General features: G+C 37.5%; 1 protein-coding gene across 2 annotated transcripts in view; it reads left to right on the top strand.

The window, feature by feature from the left end:
- LOC129699688 (BRD4-interacting chromatin-remodeling complex-associated protein-like) overlaps window positions 1-20,242 on the top strand; it is a 68,735-nt gene extending 48,493 nt beyond the window's left edge. Inside the window, exons 5-12 of one of the 2 annotated variants that reach the window (XM_055639678.1) lie at window positions 931-2,901; window positions 4,462-4,669; window positions 6,220-6,338; window positions 8,093-8,154; window positions 9,732-9,880; window positions 12,752-12,846; window positions 13,050-13,152; window positions 14,101-20,242. In XM_055639678.1, coding sequence (XP_055495653.1) covers window positions 931-2,901; window positions 4,462-4,669; window positions 6,220-6,338; window positions 8,093-8,154; window positions 9,732-9,880; window positions 12,752-12,846; window positions 13,050-13,152; window positions 14,101-15,041 — 3,648 coding nt within the window. In that variant the 3' untranslated portion in view covers window positions 15,042-20,242. The remainder of the gene's footprint in view (window positions 1-930; window positions 2,902-4,461; window positions 4,670-6,219; window positions 6,339-8,092; window positions 8,155-9,731; window positions 9,881-12,751; window positions 12,847-13,049; window positions 13,153-14,100) is intronic. The other variant, XM_055639679.1, reaches the window with a different exon arrangement.
- The last annotated feature ends 296 nt before the right edge of the window (window positions 20,243-20,538 follow it).

The raw sequence follows: 20,538 nt of genomic DNA, 5'->3' as shown, positions 1-20,538 counted from the left end.
TGTACAGAAGATAGACTTTGACAGCACTTCCAAGGCCTTCTCTGTTCATGCTTACAGGGGATCTACTGATTAGATTCTAGTTGCTGAATCTGGCATGGGAACTTAATTAGACAGGTCCCTAACCGATAAACTTGCATAATTTTCTCACGGTTCCCTCTCTATTGACATGGTTGCACGTTTCACCACCCAACTTGTGACTCTAACCTGCCCAGTCTCTCAACTGATCTGCTGCCCAATTCAACTACTTTAATTGCCAATCCGCTGACAGAGGCCCACCCCTCCCTCTCCCAAGGTCTCCAACACTTGATTCCCATCCCTAATCCCCTTCCCTTGCAGGTGTCTGGTGAGCAGCCTGTGTCTTAATCTTTCTCACTTAACCACAATTTGTTATTATCGTTCAATCCTCTGTCCTGTAACCAATCATTGGTAACTGATCCACACTGCACTGATTCTTGAAAGGGAATCCTCAACCTAAATTCGTGGCCCTCTTTCCATTCACTCTACATAACTAGGCTTAATGGATTTCTTTTATGTGCTTCACATTGGAAAGAGCAAAGGAAAGGCCTTTGTGTAAAACTTGCGTTTTTCATGATTGCTATATTTATACTCAGAACAAATGCTCGTCAAAGCACCTAAACGGGAACAGTGCCATTTCTAAGTACATATCTCTAAGGCATATCTATTGGCATCACATGCATTCCCCACTCCTTATATTATAATTATACCATTCCTTCAATGTAGGACAGAAATTAAATGCTGTTCACAAGAAGCTGACAGTCTGATTTTGCTGAGCAATGTGTCTGGAATGCTAGCTCATTACTAAATAATTATTTTTAAATCAGCATACAATTTAATTACTAATTTAAAAAAAACATGTTGGTTTCAATCAAAATTGCATCTGCTGATTGATGTCTATTTTGCATTTTTCAGGGTGCTGATCCTACCTCTTCTACTAAAGATACACATAACCATATTGGTGAAGAATCCCACTCAAGACTACAGTTAACGAGTAGTCTTACTGTTTTGGAAGAGCTGGATACTTCTTCTCCTCTTTCAAATCTAAATGGGGACCAGCCTTTTGATATTCTGCAGAAGTCTCTTCAGGAGGCCAATATTACTCAACAAACCTTACAGGAGGAAGCAGACTTGGCAGCTGGTATTACTTCTACCCAGGAGTTCCCACAACCTCATATTCATCCTACAACTTTTTCTCAGGTTTCTCAACTGTCTTCTGGCATATCATCTGTAAGGGGCCTGCCACAACAGCAGATGAATGTAACACCATCACCCATTTTACAGCAAGTTTTGAGAACTCCCTTTGTAAATAATGAAACTAATGTACAGCCTGGGTTCTTTCAACAAATGGGCATCAACAATGTTGCCATTCAACATGTACCCAGTAGCAACCCAGGTGGTGGAATTGGACCAGTTCAGTTGATTGGTTCATTAGATACTCAGCAGCCGGTAATGACTTTTAATCAGTTCGAAGGATCTCAGTTTATTTCCAAGGACAATGGACAGCTAAACTCGGTGACTGTAGGTAATTACAATATGCCCCCGCTTCCCAACCATCAACCAATGTCTTTGAACCCATCTGGTTTAAATGAAACTGGTGGATTGTTACTTCAGAGGCGAGTGACTGCACTTAATGGAAACACTTACTATGGGGCTTCAAATATTAGCCAGGTCCAACAACCTATGTCTGTTCATTTTAGTGGCAATAATATTCCAACAGCACTGCCTTTACATAATATTATCCTTCAAAGAGCTCCGGTACCAAGCCAACCTAAAATTTCACTCAGTATTCAACCCAAGCCTGCTCAGATCAGTCAGCAACAAACCGTTTACAACATAAACAATTTGGAATTGCCTACAGCATTTAAAATTCAAAATGAAGTATCATTACAGCAGCAGCAAATGCAACATAACCTTCCCTTTGGCCCCACAAACACGTCTCAAAATTCAGTGGTGGGCTCACCAATGGGTATTAATACTGCAAAACAGCAAGTACCGAGAAAATCAGGTAGACCACAAGTTTTAAATCAAACTGGGACCAGTATCATAATCCGACCTCCTTTAGGGCAACATGAACCCCTTGCATCCCAGAACCAATTTTTCATTCCTACCAGCCTAGCATTGAATATGAATTCAACTGTTCAGCACCTTCAGACTGCAAATGGACAGATTCTTCAAAATCGAACTATACCCACCCAGTTGGTTTCGAATCAAGTGGCTTCAGAATGTGTTATAACAAATCGCAATTCTTCAGGTACAATGTTGGCTACCCAGTCTTTTTCAGGACAATTTTTAAATCAGAACTCTGCTGGACAGTTGACTTCTGGTCAGGGTGGCATGGAACAGGTAGTTAATTCTTCAGGACAGCTGTTAGCAAACCATGGCTCATCACAGCTGGTTACTGGACAGGTTCCACTTCAACAAGCTTCACAGATGTTATTTAATCTTCCGACTGGTCAAGGTGTGCAACCCAATGTTGGCTCGAACATTAATGCAGGACTATTTAAGCAATCTGGGCAGAATGCAGTTCGAGGAAGATCATTCCAAAATCAGCTGACTGTTTCAATTGCACCTAGTTCTGTGTGCTCCAACTATGTGCCTACAGTGCAACCTCCAATATCATCAGCAAACAATGGTGATCAGGTTACACACCCAAATTCTGGAAGTAACCTTGTAGTGGTTTGCCAGGGTGAGCAATCACTTGTAACTGTACAGTCTGCACAACAGCAGTGTCAGCAACAATTGGGTATGAATCATATTTTCAGGATTACCAATCCTTATCACCAAAACGCCAATTTAATGCAACCCTCACGGCAGGTCACGTTCAGCCGGATGGAGATGCCAGTAACGCAAACCAGCAACCAGCAACAATTCCTCTGTTCACAAGTAGGTGATGAATGCAATACATTTATCAATAATAAATGGTAAAGAGAGAAGAATCTTTTGAAACACATTGCCTGACAGTATAGGAATGATAATATACTTTATTGGTACAAAATGTAACATCCCATTACATGTCTACTGCTGATTTTCCAGCATCCTTGGTGCCAGAGCCTTTCTGGATTATCCCTTTTGCTAGACCAACAGAGGTCACGGCCTTGGGGGGACCGAGAAACTGGCTGCAAAATCAGCTGTGGCATATTTGACCTGCTGGTCGATGGCAAATTTGACTCACGGGTTGGCCACGGTAGTCAGTTATGAGAACCGATCTGCGGCTCCGACAGTAATTCACCTACTGTAAACAGTATGTTAACAGTTCTTTGATTCTGTACTGTGTGCATTGTAATTCAGTAAAAAAGAGCGGTTTAATTTTTCATAAAACAAAATGCTGGCAGGGTAGTGCCGTAGAGGGAGAAACCAAGGTTTATGTTTCAAGCCAATGGTCTTTTAAACATAGTGATCCTCATCTCTTTGAAATGTTAACATAATTCCTTTCACTAAAGCTGCCCAACCCGCTGAGTATTAATGGCATTTCACATTTTTCACCTTATACTTATAGACATAGCACTGGCAATATTTTTCTTTAGAATTATAGTTTAATATGCTCAAAAGAACATGAATAATTTGTAATCATGGTATGCATTATTAATTCTAATGTTTCAATGAGTCATTTTAGGAACTTGGGAACATGAATAGGTTCATAAGCACCTTGAACCTGTTGTGCCATTCATTGAGATGATGGCTGATGTGTGACTAATTTCAGATATGGATAGGAAAACTTTGGAGAGATATGGGGCACACACATGGGACCCGTGCAGTTGGGAACTTGGTTGGCATGGATGAAGTGGGCTGAAGAGCCTGTTTCTGTGCCATGTGGCTCAGTGACCCAATATCCTTCATTACTCCGTAACCATTAGTGACTTTAGTTAACAATTCATCAGTCCCCCATTTAAAATTAAGAATGGACCTAACATTAATTCCTACTTCTAGAAGAGAGCTCCAATTTTCTGCAACCTCTGTAATTCAATATAAATAAATCTTCCCAATGGAATTCGGTCTTCCCTTTGGTAGCCTGTACATCAATGTATTTTTAATCGTTTTTTTGAGTTTTGTTTTTCAGTTTTTCAGTTTTTCTAGTATCTGTTTATGACAAGCAGGTGTAACGGTAATGCTACATTCATATTTTTTCCAGGCGTTTGATATCACATGACATTTATGATCATCCTGGAGCTCATTGATAAATTGATATATTTTCCAAAATTGATGTAACACATGAACTTATGTGAGAGTTTGAACAACAGACTATAAGAAATGTACTTAATTTATTTTGTACCTTTATAAATTCTGAAATATCTAAATCCACAAGTTGTTATGTGGTTGCAACAAAAAATACCATGTGAAAATTGTATTGATTATTCTGACATGGAGAAAATGCAATTTAGATTATTTTATTTTGGATGCCAGATGGATTGGTATATAATTTTATTTATTCAATAACGGTTGCAGGCTTCCAAGAAGATGATAGCAAGTAAGCAGGAGCCAGTCACTAGCCAGTCGTTGGTTAGTTTGGGGCAGCTCTCCAATCAAGTTTCAGCTTCTCTCTTTGGAAGTCAGACTCTGCCTAATTCTGTTCAAAAGGCTCATGCTGCTGGCCAGCCACAAGTACCCAGCTCATTGACGAATGCAGGGATTCTAGGCAAAACCACGTGTATGGGTATGTAAGGGAAATTTTCAGTACATGGAACAATGCAACTGGCTTATAGACTTACATTACTACTATATTAAGAATTATTTGTGAAACAAATTTCTATAGCATTTTGAATTTTGTGTTGTCGTGTTCTGTCAGGACACTTGGAAACAAAGCAGAAATAAAAAGTAAAATGATACTTAAAAATCAGCAAAAAATACAATGTGAAAATAGGCAGTTTGCATGTAAAGATGCAGATTAAAGGCTTTGGGTTTTTAAATAAATAAAATATCCATGTTTTAAAAGCAAGTTATTTAATTTGTGTATGAATAATTCTGAGAACATATACAAGCCCTAAGAAAATCCTAACTGTTCAAACTTGTAATCAGTAATTAATACTCAGATCTCTGATTTAATAAAATGTATCACAGATAATTGCACATTTGGAATATTATGGCATCTGAAAATATCATGTTATGATTGGCAATATCCAGGGAAGTTTTAATTGTTTAAATATAGAATACAGAAAGGTATTCCTATAAATTCAAATTGTAAGATTGGACAGGCATCCAGGGTTTTTGCCGCCCATTAATGCTAGAGAGATTGAGTGTATTTTTTTGGAGTTTTTGCTAAAGCACATACAACTGTTCTGTGGAAAGAAGTGCTTGATGTATCAAATGGCTGGTTCCATATTTTTGTAGAAAGTTCACCTAGTAATCTAGAACAATATAGCAATTAGTACAATCTCTATTACATCTCCATTTAAGGAACGTTTGGAAATTTTGCTGTCAATCTTTTTGATATAACCAAACAAATTAGTTTTTTTTCAATTCACTAATGCAACAAAACTGAGTGTTTACCATTTAAGAAAAAACATAGATTCCATGTGGGTCTGATAAGATTAATGCTAGAGATTGTCTACTCCAGGAGAATATAGAACAAGTGAGTATAACCTTTGATAAGGAAGCAGACATTTATGATTATGTTGAGTCTGTGCTCTCAGGGTCATGAACTTCTAGAATTCCCTATACCTTTTGGAAAGTATCGCAAAGATAAGCCATGGCATTGTTGTACGGTAGAGTGGGTTAGACGATCTCACAGATTCATATGTCTTTATGTTCATAATTTTCAGACAGTTGGTAAAATAGGAAAATATGAGATACCATGTGATATTGGTGTTTCTTTCCACTGTACCTTACCTACAGCAGAACTGCAGGCAGTTTATCTGTTGCTTCACAAATTATATATTTTTATTTTAACGTACAATACTTTCGGGAAAATTGAAAATAACTAATTAAAAGTTTAGCTCAACAAAAACCTTAATGAACATATATTTGAAAACTATCTGGAAGGTTTTTTTTTTGCATTTCTGCAATGTCAATTAGCTCAAGATAATATAATACCCTGGAATTAAATCAATTAAAAACAAATTAAGAACATACATTCTGTTTTGTTCATTAAAAGAACTAGCCAATCTAACCTACTTTCTATCTTCACACTTTATTTTAAGGTTTTTACGATTCTCTTTCTGAAAATGTCACTTATGTGGTTATGTTCTCTACATTTATATATTGCAGCCATGCAAATGAGTGATGGTCAGCTTCACAAAGCTGCTGGTTTACAACAGCACTTGGGACAACTACATTCATTGCAGAATAAAATATTAGGACAGCCAGAGATGCACAAAATTTCACAAGTAAGTTGCAGTATTTTATTTGTTTTAATGTCTAATATAAATGTTGTATTTCATAATTTCTGTTGCTAGCAAAGATGCAGAGTCAGCTTTGTCACCAAGTTATTGAAAGTGTCTGAAAATGTGATATTACCATTGAAGTGTGATCCTAAAGACTTGTGAGGACTGCTTTTGATATTTTCAATCCCAAATAATAAATAACAGTATTAAACTGCTTTCCTTATTTGATTAGTCCTCCAATTATGGCCTCTTGATCATTGGCACACATGCCTTTAACTGTTAAAGCCCTATGCTCTGTAATTTTGTCCCTAACGTACTCTGCCTTCTTATCTCTTTTTCATTATTCAACGATTCAATTATACTTTATTGTCACATGTATCTAAGTACCATGAAATTTTGCAAACAATGCACAAAGTATGCAATAAATTTCAAAAGCGCCTTTTGTGCAAGTAGTTAAAATATAGGTATTGCGGGCCATTTCATGATTTTACTGTGGGATATTTAAGAACAGTTTTACACAGATGGACCGCCTTAAAGTGATAGAACATTGCAATAGTTTTGAATTTGTTTAGAAAAGAAACATTGTAAAATGAATAGTTCTTACATTTTAGAATAGAATAGAATGAATAGAATGCCTTTTATTGTCATTCAAACAAACAAGGTTTGAACGAAATTTCATTCCTACAGTCATGACATTACAAAAAAAAAACCAAGACACACAACACAATTTACATAAACATCCATCACAGTGAATTTCCAACAACTCCTCACTGTGATGGAAGGCAAAAATCTTATCTCTTCCCTTTGTTCTTCTCCCGCGGTCCAGCAGTCCAACTGCAGCGTCGAGGCGACTGGGGCTCACGATGTTAAAGCCCCCGGCGGCGGGCGATGGTAAGTCTCGCGGCCGTTTAAGCCGCGCCAGGCGATGTTAGGACCCGCTCCGAGTCATTTAAACCCCTCGATACTGGCAGGAGAAGTTGCCGTTGCGGGAGCTCCGAAAAGCGGTCTCCCACCAGGGACCTGCGAGCTCCCGATGTTCCTGTCCACCGGGCCTGCGACCGGAGCCTCCGAAGCTCCGAAGTCTGGTTGCAGCCGCACGCTACCACAGCTCTCCCCTGTTCCTTGCTTGTCGTCGGCCAGCTCCGCAATGGCGAGTCCGTAGGTTCCGCGATTCGAGCACTCAGTCCGGTTGGAGGCTGCCGCCGACTCCACGATGTTAAGTCCAACGACACCAGAGATCCGACAGGGAAAAGGTCGGGTACCCGTACAGGGAAGAGATTAAACGGTTTCCCCTATCCCACCCCCCCACATATACACAGCTAAAAAATAATAAAAATTAGAACCAAAAACACATCTAATGGGACAAAAAAAAAAAAAAAAAGACAGACAGACAGACTGCAGTCGAGCCGCTGCCGTTAGGCGTCGCCACACTCCATTTTGGATTACTAGTAGATTAACGAATAGGTTCTTAACTAATTTATTTAAGTTTGCTTGCTTCTTCAGATATTAAGGAATACAAGTTTTTTGTTTGTTTGAATTTTTAGTTTGCTGTTGTTTAGCAAACTTCAATTCATGGGTCTCTTGTTACATGTAGTTTTAAATGTTGTTGTCTGGTGTGGTGCATGTAATTATAAATGGGTCTGAATTATTCTACAATCATATATCTGTGATATTTTAGTCTACTGGGAGGTATGTAAATTCATAATTATTGACATCCGATGAAATTGTTTGAATTGTTGACGTTTGTTTCATTTTAGTTTGATGGTCAGATCATGGGACAGAAGAGACCTGCATCAAGGCAACTTACTAAAGAAAATTTGTACGTACATTTGTTTAGTGGTATACTGAAATATTAAGAATTTTAAAGCAGTGGCTTTTATAGTATTACCAATATATTCTGTATCTGCCTATCCCATTTGTTCATGATTAAATCACTTCTTCTTTGGTTTTGTTCCAGTGCTGCCTCTCCTGTACGTTTGATGCTCTAACTTCATTTTGAGTTATTTGTGGTCTTTGCTTCTCTTAAATGTTATCGTTATCCTCAGTATGAGGTTTGTGTGCACCTGGTGCATGACTGATTTTGGTTAGGTTGGATGTCCATTGGCAGAATTAGTTTAGCCATTTCAAATAATGTTACTTCTCATACTCTGTTCTCAAATTCATGACCATTCTGAATTCAAACATCTCTACTATTAATTGGTTTCTTTATGCTCCTTTTCCATTTCATTGATTGTTTCTCAGATCAGCCAGACCCATAATTAGTTCAGCAGATTCTCACCCTTCTCTCATTAGATTTATCGTCTTCAAAATTATCCACAATTGCTTCTTTGATTTTGTGCGGCCCTACATTCTCACTTGTTAGTTTCGAATCAATCTTTATTCCATTTTTGAATTATTACATTCCTCAAGTCAAGTTCTTTGATTTTATGGCCATTTCTATCACACTGAGAGGTCAACTAGAACATCCATCATTTTAACTAATCTTTATTGCTCGTTTTTAAGACTTGAGAATATTGTAATCAATCAATTAAATTGTTCCATCCACATTCCACTTGAACACCCAACATTTAGTAGGTCACTAATAATAAGCTATGCACCACTGCACCCAGCATGGTGTTTTTGATTTCATTCATTTAAGCAATAATTTTTGTCACAGTGTGTTCTTCACGTCATATTGTCTTAATAGATTGTGCAAATAATAGTTTTAATTAAATGTTCATGTAACTCATCGTGGCAATATTTTTATATTCTGTGCAATTAGTTGTTTTTTTTCATGTGTAAATTATTGTAATGTCTACCACAACAATATTGACTTCCAATGTCTGCATCATCCCTTATATTTGTGCTAATGTGTCTTGGACTGTAGTGAAATAAACTACATCAGCCTGATCATTGTCTCTATGTGTCCAGATAGAGCTAGAGCCGATCTTCAATCAGTTAGGATTAGAAGTTAAATGACAGACTGCTAACTTACTTAATTGGTTAAACTGTAAAGCTGTTACCACAGATACATGTCACGAACTCAGCATTCTCCATTAATGTTCTCCCAAAGCATAATTCAGTTTCTCCCCATCATTCCCAAGCTATTGTGTTGCTGCAGATAAAGATTTGTGTCAGGGTTCTCACCATGTGTGGTTTTCACTTACCTCAAAACTGTTCATTTTCCATTAACAACAGACATTTCTTTGGTTTGATATTGTTAATAATAATTTTGTATGTGATAAAAGAAGACAATATTTTTCTGATACCTCTGTTGTCAAAAACTATTGCTGTAGATTTAGCACCGTATATAGGACTCTTGACTATTGCTTAATTTTAGATGAGCTTCCAATGTAAAGAGGTTTTGAAAAATATTACATAATTGGTAAGTTGCCTATTTTACATTTTTTATCAAAGAATTCTTCAGCAATTACAAGAAGAACAAAGAAATGTTCTGCAACCCGACTATAAAACACCGTTTAAGTCACAAGAAGATGCCATGCAAAGGCTTCTGCCATATCATGTGTTTCAAGGGAATCTCCCAAACAAAGAAGAATTTCAGAAAGGTAAATCTCCTGAGTATTTTAATTACATTTTGTGTCTGATGTACTGAGGACTAATTTTATATAGCGACAAGTAGAATCATAGAAATATTATAAGTTGCAGTATTGGGCATTGAAATAGATGCAAATAAACTATTATTGTTGCATATTGTAAGGCTGAATATGAAACTGGGTCAGAGGTTGAGCATGTATTTTCAGATGAGAAAGCCTTGGGTCACATGTTTTTTGAATACAAAGATTCATCTGGTTTGATTGCTATAGAAGAACAGAAAACAATCACACTTTGGGAAATATAAGCCAGGGCAGGACATACACAGTCATATACAGATATGGCCCTGAGCAGTGTTGTAAAACAGAGAAACATAGTGGTACATAGTTACCTCACAATTAAGGTATATGGCATGCTTGCCTTCATCAGATGGGGCATTGCGTACAAGAGATGGGATGTCATATTACAACTGCACGACATTGGTGAGACCCCACCTGGAATATCGTAGTTTTGAAATTTATGTCAATTCGAATTGTTCTTTGATATCTTTATACTTGTTCAAATGCAGGAGTGCACTCGGGAAGCTGCTTCCATCGTTTTATACTTACATTCTAAAGGATAGGGAAGTTTCTTTTATAGCAACACTTTCTGTACACATTTATTTTCTTACTCAGTTTCAATTTATAGGTTTTAGTAATAGGCAAACATCTGTATATAGATCGTCACAGAATACACCAAATTCCCAAATTCTCACTGGACCCTTGATTCTCTAATGTATTCAGCAGATTTTGCTTGATTATTAGCATCCTAAAAAAATAACTTTAAGGCAAAGTTCAACTTGGGTACAGTGGTTTTACTATCGGGTGACGCCCGTAATGGCTGCCTCGCCAGCAGTCTGTTTTGTCCCTTCTCTGTTTTTATTATTTTAAGTATGTCTTGAATGTTTGTTTTAATGTCCCTTGGTATGCTTTATGTGAGTGGTGCGGGGGGGGATCGGGGCAAACCGTTTTCAGTCACTTACCTCGACGGTGATGCGATTTTTCTCCGTGTCGCATTTCCGCACTCCCCTCCCTCCCCCCCCCTTCCTACAAAGTGGAGTGGCGCGGCCTTTCCTGGTGACGGCCCGGAGCTACAAGCCGCGGGTGCATCGCGGAGCCTGGGATCTTTTGCCGAGGATCGCCAGTGTTGGAGCTCCGACCACGGGGCCTGTGGACTTGAACACTGTGAAGCAGAGGTCTGAAGAAGCGGCTGACTCGGAAGCTCCATGTGTGTTACGATCCATCCTGACACTGGAGTTTCGATCATCCCGACGAGAGGGCTTGAACAGCAGACCGTCGACAACGGTCCCGTTCAAAGGCACCGACCACGGGGTGAACAAAGGAGGAAGATGACTGAACTTTATTACCTTCCATCACAGTGAGGAATGTTGATTCCACTGTGGTGGATGTTTATGTTAAACTTAATTTTATGTGCTATGTGTATTTTTGCATTTTATTTAGTATGGCTGCATGGTAACTCAAATTTCACTGTACCTTAATTGGTATATGTGACAATTAAATTGAATCTTGAATCTTGGTGTGAATCAGTACATTAAACAATTGGAACATTTTTTAAATTTTCAATGTAGCTTCATAAAGTTCTGTATCCATCGACTTGTACAATAGCATTACTTTGGGATGTAAGAATAACAGATAATTTTGGCTAGACGTTAATGTATTTCCTGTCTGAAGACAGACCGACTCAGATGGTGGTGAAATAATAAAAAATCTTAAACTTCTTTATTCTGAAGATACAGAAAAAACCCATAATTAAATTAATTATTTCCATAAATATCTGTAGAGTATAGAGACCTTCATTAGGCAATATTACTTCAAGTAATTTTTTGTCATTCTCCTGCATTGCATTCCATCCTTCCAGTGCACTGTTGTCTGAATGCTTTCAAAACTCTGGCTCAACCAAGATTACTCACCTTAAACCTATGCTCTCCAATTTATCTATACCTTATCCTTATCCCTCTCATGATTTTATAAACACATGGAAAGAAGCTGTTCCTGAGTCTAGGGTTGTACATTTAAGTTTTTGTACCTTCTGCTGGACAGGAACAGGGAGAAGGAATGACTGGGATGGGACACATTTTTGATGATGTTGGCTGCTTTTCTGAAGCAGCATGAAGTGTAGATTGAGTCAATGGTGGGAAGTCTGGTCTATGTGATGGACTGGGCTACTTTTCCAACCCTGCAATTTCTCGAGGTCTTGGGCAGAACTGTTCCCAAACCAATTTGTTATGCAACCCAACAATATTATTTCTATGGTGCATCTGTAGGAGTTTGTAAATGTCATTGCAGACATGCAGAATTTCCTCTGTCTCCTCAGAAAGTAGTGTTGGTGTGCCTTCATAGCTGTCACATCAAAGTGGTTGGTCCACGAAAGATCCTTGGTAATATTAATGCCAGGATCTCAACCATTTCCATGTTGGCACCATATTGATGCTGATTGGGGATTGGGCCTGAATCAATGCTTCCTGAAGTCGATAATTAAGTCCTTCATCTTGCTGACATTTTGGGAGAGGTTATTGTTCTTAACTACACAGCTATAAAAACAAAATGGAGAGGCTTGCCTCTTGCAATAATTTTGTAAGGCTGAAAAACAATTAACATTTGGTTGTTTAGAGGGATGGAACAGGATGGACCAAAATAGTTCATTAGCAGCAAATACATGAGAGTATTGGCTGCCAGTTGAACGAGACTCCGTATACTCATTTCATTTGAAGTCAGCGGAACTGAATGTTCGACTGCACTCTCAAACTGCTTTTCTGTGATTGAAAATTAGATTTTCCATCATTGTACTTTGATTCCTTATTAACTGCATTCTTTTTTATAAACCAGTGGATAATGAATTTGAAGATGTTTCTGTGCAACTGCTGAAGCGCACCCAGATGATGCTCAGCAAATATAGAAAACTGTTGTTGGAAGATGCAATGGTAAGTGCTATTTAAATACCTATTGGACAATATACACCCTACATTTTCCTAACGGATAAAGTACAGCTGCAGGAAAATGATAAATGTATCCAATTTGAACTATACACTAAATCAGAAATATATTAGCATTATCAACATTTCAGTATGAAAGTATTGAACATTATTTTGAAAAATTATGCTAATCATTATTTGTTTGGCTTTAGCGAATAAATCCCTCTGCAGAAATGGTTATGATTGACCGAGTGTTCAATCAAGATGAGAAAGTCGCCCTTATCCAGGACAAACGATGTTCCTTGGAGGATTCCGGTAAGTACTGTAGCTTGATAATTGGAAGTTTGTATAAATATGTGCAAAAATAAAAATGTATTTTAACATACTAATTTCTATTAACAATGAAAAGTTAAAACATTGGTAAGTGCTGACAGTACTAAGTTTGTAAACTTCTTTCAAGGTCCTGACCAGTCCTATTTCACTGTGAAGTTTTTGGATAGAGGCTGATCATCCTCTATTTGTTAACAGTGGGGAAATAATATATTCTTAGTCCTGCGATTACTAAGATACAGAGAAACTTAATTTAAGAATATAGATCAGAATATTCAAAATGTAATATTGTTGTCAACCATAAATGAGGAATTTGATAAAAATGATTTGTGAAGCAGAGGTCAGTTTTTCACTAACTATCCTGGTTAACTTTTTTGATTTGTTAATTGTAGGTACACATTTTGTGGGTAGATGAAAAAAAATCCAGCAGTTGAGGCAGGGTGGAGCGATGGGAAATTGGTCAGCTTGGATACCTCTGCTCTCTTCTACACTTCTAATTTCTTACGAGGAGAGACAGTGCATAGAATATGTCTGTCTAACAAGGGCAAACAGGTGCACAATGAAATTTTTTCCTGAACACTTGCTATCATTGGCACTCCAGCAATGTAATGCTAAGTATGCCAGTATGTTTGTCACCCTGGATGACAGTAGTAATAAAGTAATATTTTTTAATTTTAGAAGTTCACAAATCTCTTGGAGGCCAACTGTTTTCATTGACAGAGATAGTCTTGTGAAAGTGCTTTAAAGGGATATACAGCCACTATTCTGATTTAGCCTTTATAGATTAACTGACTTGTTACTGCTATGTCAGCACATTTGTATTTTTACTAGACAAGTTAAAAAGCTCCATTTCAGCAATTGTGATTTAATTTATTAATATAAATGTTATATTGCAATAATTTGTTATCACTTTTCCCCCTTTTTTTTATTTAGATGGCTATTTGGCTAAGTTTTGCTGTTCCTCATCTGTTTTTGTGAAATCTGCTGCTGAAGCACAACAACTAACTGATGATACGGTGCCACACAAGTCTTTAGACATTAGCACCAGGCATTCTACACCAGTGAATACTACTATCAACCAAAAAAGTGAACCGTCCCGATTGGTCCATTTAGTATCTTCTGTGACAAGTGGAATGAAAGCAGCCACAAATTCTTCCATTGACAGCCCTTGCATTGTTAAATCATACAGCGGCAGTAAGGAGCTCAAACTAACAATCAAACCAGAGACAGTGTACAGAGCTGGAACACAGAGTAAATCATCAAAAACTCCAGAATGGTCTGATACTGGAAATGAAGGTGGTAAAAATATTGCTGGCTCTACATCTGATTATGCCAAGGTTCAAAGCAAAAAAGCTTGTGAACCTGTTGTTGGAACTACCAAAATTTGTGACAGAGAAGAAAGTAGGTTCGACAACGAGAAAAAGCACAGTCATTCTTGTGATAAAGTCAATGTAATGAAGGAGGGACAGAACCCAGTTATTAATCAAACTAATAATTCCATTAAATTGGAACATGATGTGGGTGACTCTCAGTTGCTTTGGCATGACCAGTCACAAGACAAGAATGCTAAAAATTCTAAACAACAAGAGTTTACATGTGTGCAAATTAAAGACGCAAAAGAAGCTCAATGTGACACATCGCTCCATGAACATTTGGAGAGTGCAATCAATAGTATTTTGGATCTACAGCAAGCTCAGAAACCTTCTGATAATGCAATCATCAAAAATAGCTCATCTGAAGTTGAAACTCCTCATTTTTCAGCCTTAGCTCCTGTGGAGAACTATGTAGAAAAATGTATACCAGATCATAATGAAGGCATCAGAGAAACAGACTCCATCTTGGAAGCAGCGGTTAATAGCATATTGGAATGCTGATAATGTGACCATAAGGGAACAGAAATAACAGATTGTCTGCTGCATTGATAACATAGGGATAAAGATGGGAAAAATAGCACATTACTCAATACTGAGTACAGGCTTTTGGTGTTCCTGGAAAGAGGATGAATGCAGTAGAAACTAGGAAATAGATTTATTTTGAAGTATGGCTAGTTTGAGCTTAGGAAGGTCTATTGTAGTTTGTACTTTGAAAATAATTATGGTGGCACAAGGTGCGCATTAAGTCATTTGTTTAAAAGTTGTCAAGAAGAGATTTAATTTAATTGTTTTTTTTAAGGCTCTAATTTCATGTAAAATGCACTCTTCAATTTCAAGAGTGATTTTCAGTTTGTGGTAGAAATTTATGTTTTTTTTAATTGATACTTTAATGTATAAGTGTTGTTTTGGGGTTACTTTTGTCTTTCATATTATGTAAGAGTTTTTGAGAATGGAGTGCCAATAAGTTAAATCTTGAACAGTTAATGAACAACATTCCCACTTAAGTCAATTTAAAATTGGAGTTCTTGATAATGAGGTTAAAGCCCACTTCACTATTCATTTTCCATTTTTAATACCACTATGATTATATAATAAAGGCAACTTTAGGTCTTAAAGACCAAATTGAAAGCACAGTGTGTGTATCCATACTGTGATTTATCAAACTGTAGATCTAAAAAGTGATGATTCCATTCCCATTTTGTGGACTTTTATTGTTTTTGTCTTGCACATGCAACAGTAAGCTTCCTTGCATTAGTGAAGAGCACAAAATACACATTAGATCAGTTAGGCCTTACAAACTGACATCACATGAGAAAAAACATCACTTATGAACTAAATGGTACAGTGACTTTTATTTTAAACTCTGATTTGTGTAGTGTTCAGCTCTGGTCCTCATTAGAAATGCTTTGTACACATTTTTAAAATATTTATAAAGATTTTTTGTAAAAAAAAGAAAAAAGGAAATGTCAAAGTTATTTTTGTTAAGTTAGTTCAGTACCTATATATAAAGCATGGTAAAACATGATCAGAGTGAATTATTAAGAAGTATTTTAATTAGATGCTAATGAAACACTGAATCAACTTGTCAAATGAGCCAAAGAATTCAACAAAACTAATTTGTGTTGGTCTTTTAATTTATTGATTATCTCTGTATACAGATTTGTAGCACTGCAGGCTAGTGGCAACCATTTTTCAATATTACAGTTTATTTGAATATTGTGTTGTAATTATTTATTTTGATATTCTTTGCATGGAAAAAAGTAACAGAGTGATAGGTGTAACTAGATAGTACAGTAACATTAAGAATCTTTGAATTCTTAAATGATGGCAGAAGATTGGAAAAATTGTTTTGTGATATGGGGGTTATTTCTTATAAAAGGAAGTATGCTTTGTGAATATTTGTTTAACTGCTTTCCTGCCAAAGATAAAACCTTCTTAATTTTTGTCATGTATTTTTAAGGTTAGTAAATTGAAGATATGTATACACATAAAACAACAATAGTCCTTGAGTTGAATCCCCAGCCTTAATTACAATAAACTAAGGAAATGGCATGTTTCATTTATTATTACATTTGTAAAATCCCCCGGTCATGTGAATTTTGTTTGGAACCATCACATTGTTTAACCAAAAAGAATGTTGCAAACCACCTGTTATCTAAAGCAATGATACTTCAAATGCAACTAAGCTGAATCCGGATATCTACCTCCCTGAGATACAGTTATTTAAAAAAAAAAATCTTATCCTTAGTTGCCCCCAACATTCATAGCACAACCTGAGTTGAAGTGATAAGAGTGCTATTGAAAGTCTCACTGAGCAAACAAATAATTTGTTGGAAGAAACAGAAACAGAAACAAAATGGACACTATTACACTTCTAACTGTTTACTTATCTCTCACTATATTTGGATTTGCCACTAGCATTCAGGATACTTACAACTGCACTTCAGAGGTAAAACGCATGTTCAAAATAGGGGTAAGTGCCGACCCAGTGTATCCAAGCTGGGTGGGGGCAAGAGTTTATGGATTTCCCACCAGCAGATCAATTGTGTATGCTAGTTTTAAAGGCAAATGCTCCCCCTTGGTTCAATCACAAAGCTCCTTTGTAAATGATGAAGACAACAGTAGACATGGTTTATATGACTTTAGAAAGGCTTTTGACGAGGACCTGCATAGTAGGCTGGTCCAGATGTTTGTCACAAGGGATCCAAAGTGTGCTAGTAAACAATCCAAAATTGGCTTGGTATGGGGAAGCAGAGGGAAGTGCTGGGTGGGTGTGTTTCTGATTCAAAATCTTTAAGAAGTTCTGCAGAGAGATGTGATGGGAATTTGTTGTTTATAATGCATATAAATGACCCGGATGAGAATAGGTCGCCTGAGCAGTAAAAGATGACACGAAACCTGGTGGATCCATAGATAATTTAAAAAGTGTCTAAGGATATAGTGGAACGTAGATCAGCTGGAAAGTTAGCGAGAGCAATAACAGATGGAATTTAATTTTGACAAACATGACAAAATGCACTTTGGAAGCGACCCTATCAATGTTGATGTACAGAGAGATCTCAGGGTGCAAGTCCACAGCCACTTTCTGGTGGAAGGGGAGTGAAAAAGGCATTTTTTAATGCTTGTTTTCAGAAGCCAAGGCATTAAGCGTATAAGACATCATGTTGCAGTTATACAAAACATCCTGACCACACTCAAGGCCCTGTCCCACCTTCCCGAGTAACTCACAAACTCTCCCGAGTTTTCCCCTTGATAACTCAGAGAATTACGGTAATAGCTGTTCATAGGTACTCAGTGCTGTTTATTAACTCGTGGACATTTTTCAACATGTTGAAAAAACGTCCCGACTTACCTGATGCCCCGATTTCCTACGGCTGGCATTAAAAGCCACTACGAAACATCTACGGACTCCTATGGCCTCCTACGAGCTCGCTACCGACATTCCCCGAGTTCGAATCAAGGGGAAAACTCGGGAGAGTTTGTGAGTAACTAGGAAAGTGGGACCGGGTCTTTAGAGTATTGTGTACAGTTCTTGTCACTGCAGTACAGGAAGAATGTGTTAGCAACACAGAATGCGGTAAAGAGTCACCAAGATGTTTACTGGAGGGCTGTTGTAAGGAGAGATTGGATAGGCTGTATTTATTATCTTTGGAAGATAGGAGGCTGCGGATCTTATAGAGGTGTATAAAACTATTAGGGCCAACCAGGATTGACGGGAGAGGGAAGCTGCTGAGCCAGGTCCCTGCTTGACCCCAAAGACCAGGAACCGGAGAGGAGCGTGGAGGGAGTCGATGACAGCAGTGGACACTGGACAAAGAACCAGGGGTCTTACATTCTGTGCCCTCGTGATCGGTTGCGGGAGGCATCCCTGGGGCATCAACGTTGAAGATGGCCGGGCAAGGAGTGAGCCTTCAGTGGGCTGTTTCTATGCATTCTGTACTTCACTGGGGGGATTGTATGGCAATAATCTTATTAACATGTAAAAAAAGAATGTAATTGTACCTTGGTACACATGATAATAAAGAACCATAAAAAAATTACAGTTCTAATGTGGGCAATGGTATTAATGTAGATAGGCATCATGGTCAGCATGAATGTGCATGGACATAAGGGCCTCTTTCTGTGCTGTACACTTTGATTCTAATTTGAGAACTCGTTTTGGACATAGGATTTGTATCTAGATAATTTTACTCCTGTACAGCATCCGGTGGATATAAATTCTTTCTAAAACTATGTCTTACTGTAAATGGATAGAAAAACTTGTGCAGTATTCATAAGCAAATAGTTGAAAATATTCAGGTTAAAGAATATTGTGTTGAACTAAAAGGCAGTAGAGGCCAATTCACTGGATGAATTTAAAAGAGAGTTAGAGCTCTAGCGGAATCAAGGGACATGGGGAGAAGAACGCATGGGTTCAAATGGCCTCCTGCACCCATTTTCTATGTTTCTATAACTTAAAACAAACTCAACAAATTCTGCTACAAAAATTACCAAATCTTTATAAATCTTTAGAAACGACAAATATCATACTGATTCAATGGTATTGTACTCTGGTGATCCTGAGCCATGCAGACCTGCACAGCCAGTTTGGTTAAAGTTTGGTGTGAAATCATTTAAAACTCAGGCAGGTTACTGTATATGAATGGTATCTGGTGACCTCAGCTAGAAAGTATGGTAGTTTGCTTGATTTTTGGATTTATCTTTGTGTAAAGACCACCAGCCTTTACTGTACACATTCGTTGTACATGGTTCATGTTACAATGACAATAAAAAAACTATTCTATTCAATGGGGAAATAAGATTAATGTGCATAATTTGGAGGTGGGCATGGGTATAAAATTAAAACCCATTTGACCATGCCAATTTGCACCCAAGTCTAGCCACAATTTTATTGATACCTGATCCAAACTGGTCTTGAGTAGTCATCATTGGGAAAGATAGCCAGCATGATGCAGGGAACCGGCTCCAAAATAAAGAGAAGTTAAATAAATACTGAGTGTTTAGCTGTCATCCCAGTCCAAATCAGTTGAATTCCGATGTCTAACAAAATGCAAAAATATGTTATTTCCAATTGTAGAATAGCTTTATGTGTAAGAAGGAACTGCAGATGCTGGTTTAAACCGAAGATAGACACAAAAAGCTGGAAGAACTCAGCAGGACAGGCGGAAGAAGGGTCTCAACCTTGAACATCACCCACTCCTTCTCCCCAGAGATGCTTCGTGTCCACTGAGTTACTCCAGCTTTTTGTGTGGAATAGCTTTAGCTCCTCATCTCCGATTTCAAATGCTATGATTCAATTCTCTTTGCAGAGATTTTGGTTTATAATCCAAACTGACATTTAATGCTACTTTGAGAGACTGCTGCACTATTGATGGTATGGTCTACCCTGGTTATTACAGACCTTTTTATAACACTAATCAGACACCGCTATCTCTAAGAACCCAGGCTGCTAGTTATACGGTGGGAGGTCATTGAAGTTGACAAGCAATTGCTTTGATCGGCACGTGCAATGATTATTAAAAAATGTAACAAACTGCCTTCAGTATTTTTATCAGTAACAAAAATACATATTTGTATAGCTGTTAAAAAGACTTTAGTATGTGAAAGCAACTTGTTTCATGGATTGAATCTCTTATTTGGTTATAGTGAAAATCATCAATATCGTATACAATTTCCCCGCTATGGTCCGTTATAACGAAGATTATCCAGTCTTTTGGGTGAAATGAAATCTCGTAGTCATCTCCGATTACATAATTCCTGTAATGTTATTTGATGAAAATTAAATGTTTTTCTGATCATTGCGCAACAAACGTAAAATAATATTTGCCAAGTTCAGAATAGCCAAAAGTGTTCAGAAAAGCCAGATAGCAGTTGTAATCGGATGCTAATGAGATACTGAAGAATTGTCCCAACCTGAAACATCACCTTTACATTTCCTCCACAGATGCTGACTGATCTGCTGAGTTACTCCAGCACTTAGTATTTTTCTCAAGTTTCC

The sequence above is a fragment of the Leucoraja erinacea genome, chromosome 8 (assembly GCF_028641065.1).
Source record: "Leucoraja erinacea ecotype New England chromosome 8, Leri_hhj_1, whole genome shotgun sequence".
Lineage (NCBI taxonomy): Eukaryota > Metazoa > Chordata > Chondrichthyes > Rajiformes > Rajidae > Leucoraja > Leucoraja erinaceus.
Note: the sequence above shows the minus strand (reverse complement) of the source record. Positions and strands in the feature narration are given on the sequence as shown.